At 44.3% G+C, this 21,427-nt stretch overlaps 1 protein-coding gene across 3 annotated transcripts in view; it reads left to right on the plus strand.

Moving 5' to 3' along the window:
• Window positions 1–21,427, plus strand: part of cdkl1 (cyclin dependent kinase like 1 (CDC2 related kinase)) — a 68,519-nt gene that overhangs the window by 27,407 nt on the left and 19,685 nt on the right. For all 3 annotated transcript variants that reach the window (XM_070877505.1, XM_070877504.1, XM_070877506.1), the window contains exon 3: window positions 20,607–20,679. In XM_070877505.1, the coding sequence (XP_070733606.1) occupies window positions 20,607–20,679 (73 nt within the window). The remainder of the gene's footprint in view (window positions 1–20,606; window positions 20,680–21,427) is intronic.

Consider the following 21,427-nt stretch of genomic DNA (forward strand, 5'->3'; position numbering starts at 1 on the left):
GGCCTTCGTGGAGAGACTCGACCAATACTTCGTGGCCAACGAGCTGGAAGGGGATGAGAACGCTGCCAAACGAAGGGCGATCCTCCTAACTGTCTGTGGGGCAACAACCTGTGGCCTCATGAAGAATTTTCTAGCTCCGGTGAAGCCAACAACCAAATCCTACGAAGAATTGTGTACGCTGGTGCGGGAGCACCTAAATCCGAAGGAAAGTGTTTTGATGGCGAGGTATCGGTTCTATATGTGTCAAAGGTCGGAGGGCCAGGAAGTGGCGAGCTAAGTCGTCGAACTAAGGCGCCTTGCAGGACATTGCAAATTCGATGGATTCCTTGAACAGATGCTAAGAGACTTGTTTGTGCTTGGCATTGGACATGAGGTAATCCTTCACAAACTACTGACTGTTGAAACACCGAACCTGAGCAAAGCCATAACGATAGCCCAGGCATTTATGTCCACCAGCGATAACACTAAACAAATTTCGCAGCATAAAGAGGTTTCGGCTAGTACTGTGCATAAAGTAATGTCATTTTCAAGCGGACTATACATGGCAGAATGTACAAGCTGGCTGCTGCACAACCTCAGATGACCCAGAGTCTGCCATCAATCGTTAATGAGAGGCAGTTAACACCTAGTTGGCGCAGTGGAGTTGATCATCGGGCCCATCAATGCCGCTTCAAACACTATACGTGCAGTGGCTGCAGAACAATGGGACACCTCCAGCGAATGTGCAGGCGAGCTGCAAACTCCGCAAACCCTGCAAACCACCACGTTGCAGAGGAAGATCGATCCATGGTGGATCAGGCTGAACTAGACACTCGAACAGAGGAGGCAGAAGTGTATGGGCTACACACCTTCACCACGAAATGTCCACTGATTATGTTAAAAGTTGAACTGAACGGAATTCCAGTATCCATGGAACTGGACACGGGTGCAAAGCAGTCTATAATGAGCAAAAAGGCCTTCGACAGGCTGTGGTGCAACAAGGCACACAGGCCCAAGCTCAGCCCCATTCATACCAAGCTAAGAACTTACACCAAAGAGCTGATCCCTGTAATTGGCAGCGCAGAAGTAAAAGTCTCCTATGATGGAGCAGTGCATGAACTACCACTATGGATTGTGCCAGGGGATGGCCCCACATTGTTCGGCAGAAGCTGGCTGGGAAAAATCCGCTGAAACTGGGATGATATCCGAGCGCTTTCACCCGTCGATGACGCCTCATGTGCCCAGGTTATGAGCAAATTCCCATTGTTATTTGAGCCAGGCATCGGAAGTTTCTCGGGGGCGAAGGTGCAGATCCACTTGGTTCCCGGTACACAGCATATCCACTACAAGGCACGGGCGGTACTGTATATGATGCGAGAGAAAGTGGAAATTGAGCTGGACAGGCTGCAGCGAGAAGGCATCATCGCGCCGGTGAAATTCAACAAGTGGGCCAGTCCGATTGTCCCGGTACTCAAAGGTGACGGCACGGTCAGAATTTGTGGGGACTATAAAGTAACGATTAACCGTTTTTCGCTATAGGACCAGTACCCGCTACCCAAGGCAGACGACCTATTTGCGACCCTGACTGGAGGAAAGATGTTCACCAAGCTGGACCTGACCTCTGCCTACATGACGCAGGAGCTGGAGTAATCTTCGAAAGGCCTCACCTCCATCAACACACACAAAGGTCTGTTCATCTATAACAGATGCCCGTTTGGGATTTGTTCAGCCGCGGCAATTTTCCAATGGAATATGGAGAGCCTGCTAAAGTTGGTTCCATGCATCGTGGTTTTCCAGGACGACAAATTGGTCACAGGTCGGGACACGATCGAACACTTGAAGAATCTGGCAGAAGTTCTAAGTCGGCTAGATTGCGTCGGACTCGGTGTGTTTTCCTGGCGCCAGAGGTCGAGTTCTTGGGAAGAAGAATTGCAGCAGACGGCATCAGACCCACTGGATGCATTCGAAAACGAAAAGTCATCCATTACGGCCCGTCAGATCAGGACCAGCCAGGATCCTTTACTGTCCCTGGTAAAAAAAAAACTGTATCCTCCATGGGAGCTGGTCCAGCGTCCCAGCGGAGATGCAGGAAGAGATTAAGCCGGTCCACAGGCGCAAAGACGAAATGTCCTTTACAGTCGGACTGTCTTTTGTGGGGTAATTGTGTGGTCTTGCCTAAGAAAGGCAGAGAAACGTTCATATGTGACCTACACAGCGCCCACCCAGGCATAGTAATGATGAAAGCCATAGCCAGATCCCATGTGTGGTGGCCCGGCATCGACTCAAATTTAGAATCATGCGTGCGCCAGTGAAACACTTGCTCTCAACTGAGCACCCAGAGAGGCACCGCTAAGTTTGTGGTCGTGGCCCTCCAAACCATGGTCCACGTTGACTTTGCAGGCCCATTTCTAGGCAAAATGTTCTTGGTTGTTGTGGATGCTTATTCAAAATGGATTGAATGTGTAATAATGTCTGTAAGCACGTCCACTGCCACCATCGAAAGCCTACGAGCCATGTTTGCCACACAGGGCGTACCTGATGTCCTTGTCAGCGACAATGGGCCATGTTTCACCAGTGCTGAATTCAAGGAAGTCATGACCCGCAATGGGATCAAGCACATCACATCTGCCCCGTTCAGGCCCACATCCAACGGCCAGGCAGAACGGGCAGTTCAAACCATCAAGCAAAGCTTGAAACGCGTGTCAGAAGGCTCCCTGCAGACCCGACTGTCCCGAGTCCTGCTCAGCTACCGCACCAGACCCCACTCGCTCACCGGGGTTCCCTCAGCCGAGCTGCTCATGAAAAGGGCGCTCAAAACAAGGCTCTCTCTTGTCCGCCCTGATCTCCATGATCACGTTGAGGGCAGGTGGCATCAACAAAGCATGTACCATGATCGCGCAAACTTGTCGCGATATTGAGGTCAATGACCCTGTGTTTGTACTCAGTTATGGACATGGTCCCAAATGGCTTGCTGGCACTGTCATAGCCAAAGAAGGGAGTAGAGTGTTTCAGATCAAGTTGGCCAACGGACTAACGTGCAGAAAACATTTGGACCAAACCAAATTGCGGTTCCATAACAGCTACGAACAACCTGAAGAGGACACCACCAACTTCGACCCTCCAACACACACACAAGTGGCAACCAATATCACGGTTGACCACGAAGCCGAACTCACCATTCCCAGCAGCCCGGCAAGGACAGCTGTCCAGCAGCCCAGTGAAGAACCAACCAACTCATTCACACCTGCATTTGTACCGAGACGATTGACAAGGGAGCGAAAAGCCCCAGATCGTCTCGCTCTGTAAATAAGTGTACTATTGACTTTACGAGGGAGTGATGTTATGTATGTCACCCTTGGCAACCTGTATCACACCACCACCAGAGGGCCTACCTGTTGGAGTCCCAAGGGATCCCAGCATCCCTTGGGAGCACTATATAAGCCGACCTTCCACGCTGCACCAGCATTCTGGAGTTCAATTAAAGGAGCTAAGGTCACACTTACTCATTGCATATAGTACTCAGTTTCATCCTTTATTATGAGCATAATAGTAACCAAGAGGTTCGTCGTCTGAGGCGAGAGTCTGGGGTTGGCGAGAGGCCTATAAAGGCCGCGAGAGCAGGAGTTGGGAGTTCGTCATCGGAGGTGAGAGTCCTGGGTCGGCGAGAGGCCTATAAAGGCGTGCTTGTGCAGCTACAAGGAGAAGGCAAAAAAGAAGTAGAAAGGTGACATTACAGCCAAGGGGGTAAGTGATTGGCTGGTGATTGGTAAGTAGCTTTTCTTTTTTCTTTTCTATATCAGTGAATAACTTTTAGCACTGTTGTTGCCAATTTAAGTGTATCTAAGGGTTAAGTCAGCAGGAGAGCTTGGACACGTGTTATGCTCCTCCTGTACTATGTGGGAAATCAGGGACGCCTCCGGTGCCCCTGACGACTACGTGTGCGGGAAGTGTATCCGTCTGCCTCCAGCTCCTGACGGACCGCGTTGCAGAATTGGAGCTGAAGGTGGATTCACTCTGGAGCATGCACGATGCTGAGAATGACGTGAATAGCACATTTAGTGAGTTGGTCTTACCGCAGGTAAAGGGTACACAGCCAGATAGGGAATGGAAGACCAACAGGAAGAGCAGTGCAAGGAAGGTAGTGCAGGGATCCCCTGCGGTCATCCCCCTGCAAAACAGATACACTGCTTTGAGTATTGTTGAGGGATGACTCATCAGGGGGGAGCAGCAGCAGCCAAGTTCATGGCACCGTGGCTGGCTCTGCTGTACAGGAGGGCAGGAAAAAGAGTGGGAGAGCGATAGTGATAGGGGATTCAATTGTAAGGGGAATAGGTAGGCGTTTTTGCGGCCGCAACCGAGACTCCAGGATGGTATGTTGCCTCCCTGGTGCAAGGGTCAAGGATGTCTTGGAGCGGGTGCAGGACATTCTGAAAAGGGAGGGTGAACAGCCAGTTGTCGTGGTGCATATAGGTACCAATAACATAGGTAAAAAAACGGGATGAGGTCCTACGAGGCGAATTTAGGGAGCTAGGAGCTAAATTTAAAAAGTAGGACCTCAAAAGTAGTAATCTCAGGATTGCTATCAGTGCCACGTGCTAGTCAGAGTAGGAATCGCAGGATAGTTCAGATGAATACGTGGCTTGAGGAGTGGTGCAGAAGGGAGGGATTCAAATTCCTGGGACATTGGAACCGGTTCTGGGGGAGGTGGGACCAGTACAAACCGGACGGTCTGCACGTGGGCAGGACTGGAACCAATGTCCTCGGGGGAGTGTTTGCTAGTGCTGTTGGGGAGGAGTTAAACTAATATGGCAGGGGGATGGGAACCTATGCAGGGAGACAGAGGGAAATAAAAAGGAGGCAGAAGCAAAATATAGAAAGGAGAATAGTAAAAGTGGAGGGCAGAGAAACCCAAGGCAAAAAACAAAAAGGGCGACATTACAGCAAAATTCTAAAGGGGCAAAGTGCGTTAAACAAACAAGCCTGAAGGCTCTGTGCCTCAATGCGAGGAGTATTCGGAATAAGGTGGATGGTCAGAGGGTCTAGTAAGAAGGAGGAATTGAGGGAAATCCTTATTCGTCGGGAAATTGTGTTGGGGAAATTGATGGGATTGAAAGCTGATAAATCTCCAGGGCCTGATGGACTGCATCCCAGAGTACTTCAGGAGGTGGCCTTGGAAATAGCAGATGCATTGACAGTCATTTTCCAACATTCCATAGACTCTGGATCAGTTCCTATCGAGTGGAGGGTAGCCAATGTAACTCCACTTTTTAAAAAGGGAGGGAGAGAGAAAACAGGGAATTATAGATCGGTCAGCCTGACATCGGTAGTGGGTAAAATGATGGAATCAATTATTAAGGATGTCATAGCAGCGCATTTGGAAAGAGGTGACATGATAGGTCCAAGTCAGCAATGATTTGTGAAAGGGAAATCATGCTTGACAAATTTTTTGAGGATGTTTCCAGTAGAGTGGACAAGGGAGAACCAGTTGATGTGGTGTATTTGGACTTTCAGAAGGCTTTCGACAAGGTCCCACACAAGAGATTAATGTGCAAAGTTAAAGCACATGGGATTGGGGGTAGTGTGCTGGCGTGGATTGAGAATTGGTTGGCAGACAGGAAGCAAAGAGTGGGAGTAAATGGGTACTTTTCAGAATGGCAGGCAGTGACTAGTGGGGTACCGCAAGGTTCTGTGCTGGGGCCCCAGCTGTTTACATTGTACATTAATGATTTAGACGAGGGGATTAAATGTAGTATCTCCAAATTTGCAGATGACACTAAGTTGGGTGGCAGTGTGAGCTGCGAGGAGGATGCTATGAGGCTGCAGAGTGACTTGGATAGGTTAGGTGAGTGGGCAAATGCATGGCAGATGAAGTATAATGTGGATAAATGTGAGGTTATCCACTTTGGTGGTAAAAACAGAGAGACAGACTATTTTCTGAATGGTGACAGATTAGGAAAAGAGGAGGTGCAACGAGACCTGGGTGTCATGGTACATCAGTCATTGAAGGTTGGCATGCAGGTACAGCAGGCGGTTAAGAAAGCAAATGGCATGTTGGCCTTCATAGCGAGAGGATTTGAGTACAGGGCAAGGGAGGTGTTACTACAGTTGTACAGGGCCTTGGTGAGGCCACACCTGGAGTATTGTGTACAATTTTGGTCTCCTAACTTGAGGAAGGACATTCTTGCTATTGAGGGAGTGCAGCAAAGATTCACCATACAGATTCCCGGGATGGTGGGACTGACTTATCAAGAAATACTGGTTCAACTGGGCTTGTAGTCACTGGCGTTCAGAAGAATGAGAGGGGATCTCATAGAAACGTTTAAAATTCTGACGCGTTTAGACAGGTTAGATGCAGGAAGAATGTTCCCAATGTTGGGGAAGTCCAGAACCAGAGGTCTCAGTCTAAGTATAAGGGGTAAGCCATTTAGATCTGAGATGAGGAGAAACTTCTTCACCCAGAGAGTGGTGAACCTGTGGAATTCTCTACCACAGAAAGTTGTTGAGGCCAATTCACTAAATATATTCAAAAAAGAGTTAGATGTAGTCCTTACTACTAGGGGGATCAAGGGGTATGGCGAGAAAGCAGGAATGGGGTACTGAAGTTGCATGTTCAGTCATGCACTCATTGAATGGCGGTGCAGGTTCGAAGGGCCGAATGGCCTACTCCTGCACTTATTTTCTATGTTTCTAATTAACTGCGCAGACAGCAGTTAACGGATACGATGTGATTGGCATCACGGAGCCATGGCTCCAGGGGGACCAAGGCTGGGAATTCAGCATTTAGGAAGGATAGACAGAAAGGAAAAGGAGGTGGGGTGGCATTGCTGGTTAAAGATGAAATCAATGCAATTGTATGAAGGGTATTAGCCTGGATGATGTGGAATCAGTGTGGGTGGAGCTGCGGCATTCGAAAGGGCAGAACACGCTAGTGGGTGTTGTGTATAGACCACCAAACAGTAGTAGTGAGGTTGGGGACAGCATCAAACAAGAAATAAGGGATGTGTGAAATAAAGGTACAGCAGTTATCATGGGCGACTTTAATCTACATATTGATTGTGCTAACCTAACTGGTAGCAATGCGGTGGAGGACGATTTCCTGGAGTGTATTAGGGATGGTTTTCTAGACCAATATATCGAGGAACCAACCAGGGAGCTGGCCATCCTAGACTGGGTGATGTGCAATAAGAAGGGACTAATTAGCAATCTTGTTGTGTGAGGCCCCTTGGGGAAGAGTGACCATAATATGGTAGAATTCCTTATTAAGATGGAGAGTGACAAAGTTAATTCGGAAACTAGGGTCCTGCACTTAAGGAAAGGTAACTTCGATGGTATGAGGCGTGAATTGGCTAGAATAGACTGGCAAACGATACTCAAGGGTTGACGGTGGATAAGCGATGGCAAACATTTAAAGATCACATGGATGAACTTCAGCAAATGTACATCCCTGTCTGAAGTAAAAAAAGATCTGGGAAGGTGGCTCAACAATGGCTAACAAAGGAAATTAAGGATAGTGTTAAAGCCAAGGAAGAGGCATAAAAATTAGCTAGAAAAAGCAACAAACCTGAGGACTGGGAGAAATTTCGAATTCAACAGAGGAGGACTAAGGGTTTAATTAAGAGGGTGAAAATAGAGTACGAGAGGAAGCTTGCAGGGAATATAAAAACTGACTGCAAAAGCTTCTACAAATATGTGAAGAGAAAAAGATTAGTAAAGACAAACGTAGGTCCCTTGCAGTCGGATTCAGGTGAAATTATAATAGGGAACAAAGAAATGGCAGACCAATTGAACCAATACTTCGGTTCCGTCTTCACAAAGGAAGATACAAATAACCTTCCGAAGGTACTCTGGGACAGTGGGTCTAGTGAGAAGGAGGAACTGAAGGATATCCTTATTAGGCGGGAAATTGTGTTAGGGAAATTGGGATTGAAGGCCGATAAATCCCCGCGGCCTGATAGTCTGCATCCCAGAGTGCTCAAGGAAGTGGCCATAGAAATAGTGGATGCATTGGTGATCATTTTCCAACAGTCTATCGACTCTGGATCAGTTCCTATGAACTGGAGGGTAGCTAATGTAACACCACTTTTTAAAAAAGGAGACAGAGAGAAAATAGGTAATTAGACCGGTTAGCTTGACATCAGCAGTGGGGAAAATGTTGGAATCGATCATAAAGGATGAAATAGCAGCGCATTTGGAAAGCGGTGACAGGATCGGATCAAGTCAGCATGGATTTATGAAAGGGAAATCATGCTTGACGAATCTTCTGGAATTTTTTGAGGATGTAACTAGTAGAGTGGACAAGGGATGGATGTGGTGTATTTGGACTTTGCAAAGTCTTTTGACAAGGTCTTGCACAAGAGATTGTTGTGCAAAATCAAAGCACATGGTATTGGGGGTAATATACTGACGTGAATAGGGAACTGGAAGCAGAGAGTCGGGATAAACGGGTCCTTTTCAGAATGGCAGGCAATGACTAGTGGAGCGCTGCAGGGCTCAGTGCTGGAACCCCAGCTCTTTACAATATACATTAACGATTTGGATGAAGGAATAGAGTGCAATATCTCCTAGTTTGCAGATGACACTAAACTGGGTGGCGATGTGAGCTGTGAGGAGGACGCTAAGAGGCTGCAGGGTGACTTGGACAGGTTAGGTGAGTGGGCAAATGCATGGCAGATGCAGTATAATGTGGACAAATGTGAGATTCATTTTGGGGGCAAAAACACGAAGGCAGAATATTATCTGAATGGCGGCAGACTAGGAAAAGGGGAGGTGCAACGAGACCTGGGTGTCATGTTTCATCAGTCACTGAAAATGGGCACGCAGGTACAGCAGGCGGTAAAGAAGGCAAATGGTATGTTGGCCTTCATAGCTAGACGATTTGAGTATAGGAGCAGGGAGGTCTTACTGCAGTTGTACAGGGTCTTAGTGAGGCCTCACCTGGAATATTGTGTTCAGTTTTGGTCTCCTAGTCTGAGGAAGGATGTTTTTGCTATTGAGGGAGTGCAGCGAAGGTTCACCAGACTGATTCCAGGGATGGTTGGGCTGTCATATGAGGAGGGACTGGATCAACTGGGCCTTTATTCACTGGAGTTTAGAAGGATGAGAGGGGATCTCATAGAAACATAGCAGATTCTGACGGGACTGGACAGGTTAGATGCGGGAAGAATGTTCCCGATGTTGGGGAAGTCCAGAACCAGGTGACATAGTCTTTGGATAAGGGGTAGGCCATTTAGGACTGAGATGAGGAGAAACTTCTTCACTCAGAGTTGTTAACCTGTGGAATTCCCTGCCGCAGAGAGTTGTTGATGCCAGTTCACTGGATATATTCAAGAGGGAGTTAGATATGGCTCTTACGATTACGGGGATCATGGAGTATGGAGAGAAAGCAGGAAAGGGGTACTGAAGGAATGATCAGCCATGATCTTATTGAATGGCGGTGCAGGCTCGAAGGGCCGAATGGCCTACTCCTGCACCTATTTTTCTATGTTTCTATGAGGGTAGTTTGTATGATGTAGTATATATGGACTTTAGCAAGGCTTTTGATAAGGTCCCGCATGAAAGACTGGTGATGAAGGTTAAAGCCCATGGGATCCAGGGCAAAGTGGCAAGTTGGATCCAAAATTGGCTTGGAAATAGGAAGCAAAGAGTAATGATTGATAGAAGTTTTTGTGACTGCAAGGATGTTTCCAGTGAGGTTCTGCAGGGCTCAGTACTAGGTCCCTTGCTTTTTGTGGTATATATCAACGATTTAGATTTGAATATAGGGAGTATGATTAAGAAGTTTGCAGAAGACACTAAAATTGGCTGTGTGGTTGATAATGAAGAGGAAAGTCATGGGCTGTAGGAGGATATCAATCTACTGGTCAGGTGGGCAGAGCAGTGGCAAGTGGAATTTAATTCAGAGAAGTGTGAGGTGATGCACTTTGGGAGGACTAATAAGGAAAGGGTATACACATTAAGCAGTAGGTCACTTAATAGTGTAGATGAACAAAGGGACCTTGGAGTGCTTGTCCACAGATCCCTGAAAGTAGCAAGCCAGGTGGTTAAGAAGGCATACGGAACGCTTATCTTTATTGGCCGAGGCATAGAATATAAGAGCAGGGAGGTTATGCTTAAATTATGTAATACTTTGGTTAGGCCACAGCTGGAGTACTGCATGCAGTTCTGGTCGCCGTATTATAGGAAGGACGTGATTGAACTAGAGAGGGTGCAGAGGAGATTTACTTGGATGCTGCCTGGAATGGAGAATCTTAGTTATGAGGACAGATTGGATAGGCTGGGTTTGTTCTCATTGGAACAGAGGAGGTTGAGAGGAGACCTCATCGAGGTGTACGAAATATTGAGGGGCATGGACATAATGGATAGTAAGGGTCTATTTCCATTGATGGAGGGTTCTATTATGAGGGCGCATAGTTTTAAGGTGGTTGGTGGAAGGTTTAGAGGGGATTTGAGAGGGCGTTTCTTTACGCAGAGGGTTGTGGGAATCTGGAACTTGCTGTCTGGAAGAGTGGTGGATGCAGAAACCCACACGACTTTTTTAAGAGAGGTTGGATGGGCACTTAAAGTGCCATAACCTGCAGGGTTACGGACCTAGAGCTGGTAATTGGGAGTAGACTGGATGGATGGCGCAGATATAATGGTAAGTACTGCAGGGAATAGAATACAGCCAGGGTGATCTGGACTCGTTTTGATCACCTGGATGGGTCGGAGAGGAATTTTCCCAGATTTTTTCTCCCTAAATTGACCTGGGTTTTTATCTGCTTTTTGCTTCTCCCAGGAGATCACATGGCTCCGGTTGGGGTGGAGTGTGGATGTTTTCAGTATAAAGGATGACGCAGTTGTGTGAGACGGACTAGTTGGGCTGGGTGCTCTTTGCCTTTCAGTCATTGTTCGTAGGTTTATATGCAAACTTTAGGACTGCTGACCAAGGGCCATACGGCACTTTGTCGGCCGGCGCGGACATGATGGGCTGAAATGGCGGCCTCCTGCGCTGTATATTTCTATGTTTCCAACTGTTATGAAGGTAAACATGGTGACTAATTCATGCCACAAAATCCCACTAACAGCAAACCGAGAGTCGGGATAAATGGTTCATTCTCTGATTGGCAACCAGTAACTAGTGGGGTGCTGCAGGGATCAGTGCTGGGTCCCCAACTATTTACAATCTATATTAATGACTTGGAAGAAGGGACTGAGTGTAACGTAGCCAAGTTTACTGACGATACAAAGATGGGAGGAAAAACAATGTTAACGACACAAAAAATCTGCAAATGGACATAGACAGGCTAAGTGAGTGGGCAAAAATTTGGCAGATGGAGTATAGTGTTAGAAAGTGTGAGGTCATGCACTTTGGCAGAAAAAAATCAAAAGATTGCAAAGTGCCGCAGTACAGCGGGACCTGAGGGTACTTGTGCATGGAACACAAAAGGATAGTATGCAAGTACAGCAAGTGATCAGGAAGGCCAATGGAATCTTGGCCTTTATTGCAAAGGGGATGGAGTGTAAAAGCAGGGAAGTCTTGCTACAGCTATACAGGGTATTGGTGAGGCCACACTTAGAGTACTGCGTGCAGTTTTGGTTTCCATATTTACAAAAGGATATACTTGCTTTGGAGGCAGTTCAGAGAAGGTTCACCTAGGTTGATTCTGGGGATGAGGGGGTTGACTTATGAGGAAAGGTTGAGTAGGTTGGGCCTCTACTCATTGGAATTCAGAAGAATGAGAGGTGATCTTATCGAAATGTATAAGATTATGAGGGGGCTTGACAAGGTGGATGCAGAGAGGATGTTTCTGATGGGGGAGACTGGAACTAGAGGGAATGATCTTAGAATAAGGGGCTCCCATTTAAAACAGATGAAGAGGAATTTCTTCTGAGGGTTGTAAATCTGTAGAATTTGCTGCCTCAGAGAGCTGTGGAAGCTGGGACATGGAATACATTTAAAACAGAAATAGACAGTTTCTTAAACAATAAGGGAATAAGGGGTTATGGGGAGCGGGCGGGGAAGTGGAGGTGAGTCCATGATCAGATCAGCCATGATCGTATTGAATGGCGGAGCAGGCTCGAGGAGCCGTATGCCCTACTCCTGTTCCTATTTATGTTCTTATGTTAAATGTAAATTGTTTTGTTTTCATTTATATTTTCAAGTACTGGCTTCATTGAACAAATAAGGCAGAAAAGATTATTAGTTCTTATATTTTTTAATGTGTTTTTATACTATTGTGTTTTTGAATAAGACCACAAATACTCTATGGGTCTGAATTCGCGCTCCCCATAGGCGCATACGAGGTGCACGCGCCCATGCAGTCCCCACAAGTTCTAGGTTTAGGCATGCTGTTAGAAATTGCCTTTTTATGGCTATCTCTGGTCACTTTAAATAATCAGGTTCGAGTGCAAACCAATATGGTGGATATATTGTGTTTGATCAGAGTTGAAGACGGAATATAACATATTAGTTATACAGTAAAAACATACAACCATAACAATAGTTGAAATCGATCTGATCAGACAGATGGTTGACACACATGAGCAATTCTGTTGTTCCTATCGTATAGGGCTTCCTTCTCTCTCTCTCTCTCTCTTTCTTTCTCCTGCGCTCGCTCTCTTTCTTCCGTCTGTGTCTACAAACTTCCAGGAGGTCACTTTTAACCTATTTTTAGGGGTAGGCCTGAACCTGAATATTGACAAGACCTTTTGACCTGTAGAAGTTCCCCTAAAAACATAATATCCAATAAGGTTTCCAGTTCTTTGTGTCGATTCTTGAAACAAAGCCCACCCTAAAGATGTCTTACGATTTTGGTCACATGTCATAATTTATACCTTATAGAAATCGCTTTTCAGTAGAATTCCTTTCATCTCTCTCTCTCTCTCTCTCTCTCAACCTATTCCCTCGGGTACAATCAATACAAAGCCTAGTCCTCTATCCTTTGAACTATGAGGCCCAAACCAGAGCTTTGTCACCTCAACTGTTCTTTACGACACAGCAAACTGCCTGTGTTTACATTAATTCCTACAAACTTCCTTCGATTCTAAGCCTTTTCATACAAATTGTCTTAAATCTTCAGTTTGTTTATGTATCTTTAACTTGAAAACCACAGATAATTAGCATTTCTGAGCATTCCCTATCGTTCTAAGGACTCACCTCGTCTCCAGTCCAAAACAACGATTTAAAACACGGCATTCATGTAGTTTTATACATTTTTAGACATCCTTAGTTTCTAACAGTCCCCACCTTGAGAAAGAGAAAACTCTACTCGATCTCTTATTTACGAACTTCTACTAACTGTGCCAACTCTAAGGGCCCAAGTTTCCACAGGATAAAAAACGGGCGCCCCTCCGAGCTGGGTGCCCGTTTTTTGCGCCTAAAACGGCGCCAGAAAAAAAACGCGCTATTCTCGAGCGCTCTGCAGCTCCTTGTCTGTTTGGCGCGGAGCCTACACTCGCGCCGATTTTGTAAGTGGGAGGGGGCGGGTACTATTTAAATTAGTTTTTTTCCTGCCGGCAACGCTGCGCGTGCGCATTGGAGCGTTCGCGCATGCTCAGTGTGAAAAAAAACATTGGCACGCGGCCATTTTTGTAGTTCTTTGTCGCTGTTTAATTTTTGAACATTTTTTAATAAAACCACATTGCCATCAGCACATCAGCACTGAGGCTTCCCTTCTCACTGTCTCCTTCCCCTCCCTCCCCTCCGCGGCAACAAGCCGCTGTCTCCTTCCCCTCCCTCCCCTGCGCGGCAACAAGCCGCTGTCTCCTTCCCCTCCCTCCCCTGCGCGGCAACAAGCCGCTGTCTCCTTCCCCTCCTTCCCCTCCCTCCCCTGCGCGGCAACAAACCGCTGTCTCCTTCCCCTCCCTCCCCTGCGCGGCAACAAGCCGCTGTCTCCTTCCTCTCCCTCCCCTCCGCGGCAACAAGCCGCTGTCTCCTTCCCCTCCCTCCCCTGCGCGGCAACAAACGGCGGTTTCCTTCGAACGATGGCTGAAGCACTTTCACACAGGTAGGAAGATGGTTTATTTAATCATTTCTTTGCTTATAAATGTTTATTCAGGTTGGATTTATTTGTATAATATTTGTATAAGTATAAATAAGGATCTATTGTAGAATTTAATGAGTTCCCTTCCCCCCCCCCCCCCCCACCTCGTTCTGGACGCCTATTTTGTAACCTGCGCCTGATTTTTTAATGTGTAGAACAGGTTTTTTCAGTTCTACAAAAATCTTCACTTGCTCCATTCTACTTTAGTTTGGATCACGTTTTCACTGTGGAAACTTTGAAATCAGGCGTCAGTGGCCGGACACGCCCCCTTTTGAAGAAAAAATTCTGTTCTAAAGTCGAACTGTTCTACCTGACTAGAACTGCAGAAAAAAAAATGTGGAGAATTGCGATTTCTAAGATAGTCCGTTCTCCACCAGTTGCTCCTAAAAATCAGGCGCAAATCATGTGGAAACATGGGCCCTAAATTTCGATAAGGGAGACTCAGAAATAAAGATTTCCCTCCTTTTTGCAGTCCATTTCTTTGAGGGGGAGAAGCAACTTCTGACCCCTTTTTCAAATACAATTCATTGTTCCTGTGTTCCAATTCTGCCCCGCCTGGGATATCCTCTGTTTCTTGGATCTTTCCTGATCTTACCCCACTTGGGGTCTCTATGTTTCTTCGGATCTTCTACCATAGCATGTGAAATAATTCGAATCTAAGAATGTGCTGATATATTAAGCCCAATATCCCACCATTATGAATGTTGTGCCACATAATTGTGCAGCTTATACTTAAGTATCTCATTTACTGTCGGTTTCACTTGATCATAGATTTTGAAACAGGTTCTATAAGACCCGTTAAACATGGTACAGAAGGCACCACCAGAACCCTCATACAGGATGCATTCTGGCTTTTCCCACGCTCTGATACCTACAAAACACATTTACAGATAAAGTTATTATTCAGTCTTATAATCAGTAACACATTGACAAAGTATATACACTTCCAGCAAAATTATGCAGACAAAGAAAACAGATATTGTAAAGAAAGCTGAAGTTTAACATCTAATCAACAAGTCATGGACTTAAAAGATTCTCCGGATCTCTTTTACTCGTATCCATCCATTATTCTTACTAAATTCTTACTAAATTTATTTCTCCGTAGCCTTCAGTTGTCCCAATCTTAATTCTATATCGTTTTTACTTAAACACATCTTCACTTATTTTTTTTCATGAATTAGATAGTTTCTTGACGGAGTACGTGTCAGTTGTCTCACTTCCCTGAGCCACATTAACCATTTCATGTCTTGCTGTTGTCAAGTATCTCAACATGTCTGAGACCCGTTCTTCAGTGCAAATTCGCCATGCATTTCCACATGCTAGTTGCCTCATGCGCAACAAATCACATCGGCACTCTTACACTCTTGTATCTCTATGCCATCCGATACAATTCATCTCGGGCTTTCAGGTAATCTCATCAAAAAATTGTCTGGAGATCTTTGCTCATTTTCCACTGCATGTCTCAGGTAGTGGCCATGTTATCAGTGCAATTTTCTTAAAACATTCACAGGCAAGGACACAAATATCTCAGAGAAAGCTATCGCTTTACTATTCTTAACTATGCTTTCCTGACTTTCACTAGAATATTAGAAAAATTCCCATTTGGTGGTGTAATTTTCCTGTTTCTATCTTGCATCTTAAGTTGGCATCCTATTAATTACTATTCATATTCATGAGCTCTGGAGAAACCTTACTATCCAAAACAATATTAAAGATTAACATTTTTTTAAATTCTTTATAACCAGCTATTTTGTAAGTCCATTTTATCATTTCAAACTTATCACAAATCCAAACAGCAGTATTGTCTTGCACTGACAGGTTTTGTCAATATTCAATTTTATTTTTCCACAAACTTCTTTCTTGATTCACAGCAATCATCCCCTTAAATGTCAGCTAGATTTTCCTTTCTCGAGAGTTTGAATTGTAGCTCGGCTTAAGAGCCCAAAGTATTCACTTAAAATTGAGAAGCTTAAATTAGTAATGTTCAATATTTTTAAAATTTCATTCAACAAAAGTTGTTTGGTGAACAAATAAAAGATAGCTATCAGCGGAAAGGGTCAATTCCTTTGGAGTGCTCGCAATTCAATTACAAAGTCACTTCCCCACCTTGAGCACGTCTGTCTCTCATCAAAGAAAACAGCATTTTAGATTGTTTCCAAACTTTTTAGTATGGTTTCTTTTTTTTTTAAGTTTCCAAACCCAAGATTTTCCAGTACAACCAAAATATTTAACAAGGAAAATTGCTTCAAATGTCTCAAAATTCCAATTCAAATACTGCCAATCTTTTTCAAATGTAACCAGAATGTCACTGTGGTCGCAATGTAAGTCAAGTTTTTCACAATTTAATAATTTCAAGAAAACTTTCAGTAATCAAATTAAGAAAGCAATGCTTTGTTACAATTTGAATTGATTTAAAACAAAACCACACCTGTTAATTAACAAACTTAACAGCACTCAAATGGTTAACAGTTTCAGCTCTCGGTACAGAAAAGTGGGTGGAGCTAAAACAAAGTCACAGACACTTTTTTTAAAGACAGCTTTCAGACACAAGCTTTTTAAACATTCATACTTGCTTTGTAAAAAGACATTAACATTCACACTGGAAAAAAAACTGTGCAACATCAGAATAGGGACAGGATCTTCCTTCTCCTTTATTCCATCATAACTATTCTATCCTTTCACCCATAAGCTAATTTTCAATTTTTGATGTTTTCAACTGAATCCCATTCTGTAACCGGAATCCTCTAGTAAAACATGGTGGCAACCTCCATGATCAGTGATCTTGACAAAGGGTCGGCCGTCCTCCCCATACCAGACAGGAGAAGATGGGGTCACTGCGGAGGCCTGTGACCGTCACTGGGGCTGTGAGTCTGGGAGCGCATCTCCGCTACGAGTAACAGACGAAACGTTTTGCTTCCTTGTCTGCTGCCAGAAGACTTTCTAGTTGTTGCTGCACAGAGTTCCAATCAGGCCCATTACTTTCACGGATTGAGGGGTGGTAACGTGGGCCATTATTCGGATATTGACTATAACGGCATTCACGAGCATTCTGTCCGGGCTTACAGCAGTTATAACAAATTAAGCTGCATCTGTTTCCTGGCTGGGAGGAGTCTGTGGAATCAGAGCACCCTCCACCACCAAAACTTTGGACTCAGAAGGGGCAAAGGACGATTTAACTCGGTCCCAAGCTCGAGTGCAAGAGTCCAACAGATCAGCCCACGGGGTTTCCTGTTGGCCGGTAATACCAAGAATGTCCCTTACAGTGGGTAAGAGAGCATTGATGAATGTCAGTTTAAATCCCTCAGTTTCCCAAAACTCTTGACCACCGCGGTTTTCCTGGGACTGGTCGTACAAATCATATAATTGATTTGCAAAGGCCATGGGGTGTTTGTTAGTCTCTTGCTGGGCTTCCCCAGCTGCATGGGTAAAATTGACTGATTTCATGCCCAAACGGTTACAAATTTCATCCATGACATTCCACAACCCTTACTGTTATCATAGAATTCTCGTGGGAGTGACGTCTTCAGTTGCCCTGAGGCACTTGCCAACAGAATTTGTTTCAAGTCTTTAAATTCTAACTCGGGGTGACACTGCGGAAATCACCCCAGTCACTTGTTAGGGCAACTGGGTTCGTCTCCCAGTTTATTTGCCCCAAATTTTCGACCAGTGCTTTGCACTCCGGCAGAATAAAACTTCTATTGATAATAGATATATCCTCATTTGGAGGTAGGTTGTAGACTACAGAGGTATCATTATCAGCCTCACTGTCCGAAAGTGTAGGGTCACCAAATGGTGTAGTAGTAGTGATTATATTAACCTACTTTGTTCCTACCGGGGCAATGGGTGTAGTAACTATATCCTGCTTGGTTTCTACTGGGGCAATGGGTGTAGTAACTATATCCTGCTTGGTTTCTACTGGAGCAGTTTGTCCTGGATAGAGAGGGGGATGCGCAGAGATTGAGGGACTATTTTGGAAGATGAGGTTATTGCACTGGACTTTTCTTATTAGATTGTCCCAATTAATAATGGGATTTCCGGGTTTAAGACGACTGATGGCTGCAACAGTGGCCATTTGTCTCCCCAGTTTTCCCTTCAGCTTCATGATTGAGTACGGTCTGTGCTCGCCAAAGGGTGTTTCTCAAGTAATTCTCTCAGGGTCCCCCTGGCCTTCTCAAGTTGTGAGATCAGGGATTCATTTTTAATTTCTAAAGCCTTGTTATCCTCATAAACCTGATGGTGGCATCTTGAAGCAAGTTGTGCTTCATCTGCTGAAGCTTGCTCTTGAAATAAAAGCTCATAGGTTGTGACGTGTCTGTTCTGTCAGTCCTGTAACTCCCTTTCAAGTTGTGCATTTCTCTCTTTGACTCCCAAGTGAGTGGTACATAAGTGAGCTGTGTATGCCAGCTGATTCTAACTTCCTTAACTTTATATTTCTTCACAGCTACCTGGGAAGCTTTCTCGCCCCAAATCTCAGAGTAACTCTTCTTGTCATCCTGCACTACTTCGGTTACTGCTTGGCCCCTGGGGCCCCTAACTTGTCTAAGAGACTGTTCACAACTCTGTCTCTCAAATACGCAGCTGCCATTCCGATAACAATGCCTAGTATCTCGATAAACCGAAACTGTCTTCAACTCTTTTCAACCTTTTGCACTCCTAGCTGGCCCGATACTGTTAGAAATTGCCTCTTTATTTAAAGTGACCAGAGATAGCCATAATCAGGTTCGTGTGCAAACCAATATGATGGATATATTGTGTTTAATCAGAGTTTAAGACGGAATATAACACATTAGTTATACAGTAAAAACATACAACCGTAATAATAGTTTTTTTCTCTCGCTTTCTTTCTTCTGTAGTCTGTGTCTACAAACTTCCAGGAGGTCAATTTTAACCTATTTTTAGGGGTAGGCCTGAACCTGAATATTGACAAGATTTTGACCTGTAGAGGTTCCCCTAAAAACTCAATATCCAATAAGATTTCTAGTTCTTTGTCTCGATTCTTGAAATAAAGCCCGCCCTAAAGATGTCTTACGATTTTGCCGTTTATACCTTTATCGGTCGCTTTTCAGTAGAATTCCTTTCATCGCTGTCTGTCCCTATTCCCTTGGGTCATCAGAGGCAGTCCCTCGGAATCGAGGAAGACTTGCTTCCACTCTAAAAATGAGTTCTTAGGTGACTGAACAGTTCAATACGGGAATTACAGTCTCTGTCACAGGTGGGACAGACAATCGTTGAAGGAAGGGGTGGGTGGGACTGGTTTGCCACACGCTCCTTCTGCTGCTTGCGCTTGGTTTCTGTATGCTCTCGGCGATGAGACTTGAGGTGCTCAGCTCCCTCCCGGATGCACTTCCTCCACTTAGGGTGGTTTTAGGGCGCCCTCGGGTACAATCAATACAAAGCCGAGTCCTCTATCCTTTGAACTATGAGGCCCAAACCAGAGCTTTGTCATCTCAACTGTTCTCTAGGACATAGCAAACTGTCAGTGTTTACATTAATTCCTACAAACTTCCTTCGATTCTAAGCCTTTTCATACAAATTGTCTTAAAGATACATAAACAAACTGAAACTTTAACTTGAAAACCACAGATAATTAACATTTCTAAGCATTCCCTATCGTTCTAAGGAGACACCTCATCTCCAGTCCAAAACAACGATTAAAACACAGCAGTCGTATCAGTTTTATACATTTTTAGGCATCCTTCGTTTCTAACAATGAGAAGTGCATGCGCCTAAACCTGGAACTTGCGCTTTGTCAAGAATTGCACGCCTCCGAAACTAAAGAAATCACTTTGGGCCTGAATGGGAATACCCCAACTCTGATGGGTTGGGCCGGCCCATGTGATCCCAGTGATGCGTACAAAGCGTGTACGCTGCTGGGATATGTGGGCTTCTATGCCAGCCTTCGCGTAGAGACCCAGGACTAGAAATTTCTGAAACTCCGGGAACGACAGGTACTTTTACAGAAATCTTTGCAGTCGGAGGCATCCGCCTGCAGGAAGCCACCGACCCCAAATTCTGGGCCTAAATCTTTGTATATTTAACATATGTGATCAATATCAAACTCCAAACAAGGAAGGTTGTTGTTTACATTTCAGATATATGGATTCCAGTCTAGAAAATGTTACTAACTTGAGTCACTGGGTATGTTGTAAACATCGACTCTGCCATACTTGTTGGTTTTCAGCAGCTTTTTGCAGGTTGCACTTTGTCTGGTCTTGACTTATTATTATGAGCTATGTCTTTATTGTGACTATTTCATTGAACCCCCAATTAATAATGCATGTTATTGAAGGAATCTCTGCAGACCATAGAGGCCAGTGAAAAATACCATCTATCTTTTTAGCACATGTCCCTCCCTTTCCAGGCTTTTTATTAGATTTATGTGCACTTCCATTCCTGATGAATCTTATAAAAGCTAATGAAATCACAGTTCCTGTATTCTCATGCTTATTAAAGTGGAACATGGGTTCTTTAATAAACATTTGTTTACGAATGTGGTTTTACTTTGTGCATTTTTCTTAAATTTCTCTATGACAAATGTAAAATTACTACAGGAAGTAAGAAAAGGAAGAAACATGTGTAATTTGTATTATGCTTTTCTTTTTTTAGGGTACCAGATAACTTGGTGAAGAGAATCACTTGGCAGACGCTACAGGCTGTGAACTTTTGCCATAAGCACAATGTAAGTTCACACACTACTTTTGTATATAAAGTATTTTACATCTCATAAAGTAGTGCACCTAGAGTACTGTTTTTACAATGCTGATTCACTTTCAGAATGTTTAAAGCTTTTATTTAAATTCAAATGCTACAATTAAATAAACATATATGAAGATTTTAGAATGTGCAATTCCTCCATTTAGACCGAAGCCAGATGTAAAAAAAAAATGACATATTCCATCTACTAAACTATTAAATAACTTTTGATTGGTTACCTTTGACTATTAATTGACAATGCTTTGTATAAATATATAAAAATAATAACCAAACTAACCAGGCCACTAATTGGTTTCAGCCTTTGGGCTAACCATTCCAAATGCTGTTTCATACAGTATGATGAGTAGTTCAGGTATAAGTGACTCTTTTTAAATGAAAGGTATATTTTTATGTCACTAGGTGGTTTGAGTGTACATTACAGAACAAATTTGTGTCCTTCATTTTTGTCAGCTGAAATAAAATGTTTTACCCAAAATATAATAGTAAAACTGCCTGTAGTGTACCAAAATATAAGATGGATAAACATAGTCTTTTAGGAAATTTGTTTTAGTGCAATACTACCAGATGTTGTATTTGTTGTGTTTCTGTAAAGCATGCACTCCCATGTTCCACCACCAGGGAGCTCATCCCCTGAAGTCCCAAGGGATTCCAGCATCCCTTGGGAGCACTGTATATAAGCCGGCCCCTAAGGCCCGTTCCTCACTTTCGAGTGT

This window comes from Pristiophorus japonicus, chromosome 4 (genome assembly GCF_044704955.1).
Source record: "Pristiophorus japonicus isolate sPriJap1 chromosome 4, sPriJap1.hap1, whole genome shotgun sequence".
Lineage (NCBI taxonomy): Eukaryota > Metazoa > Chordata > Chondrichthyes > Pristiophoridae > Pristiophorus > Pristiophorus japonicus.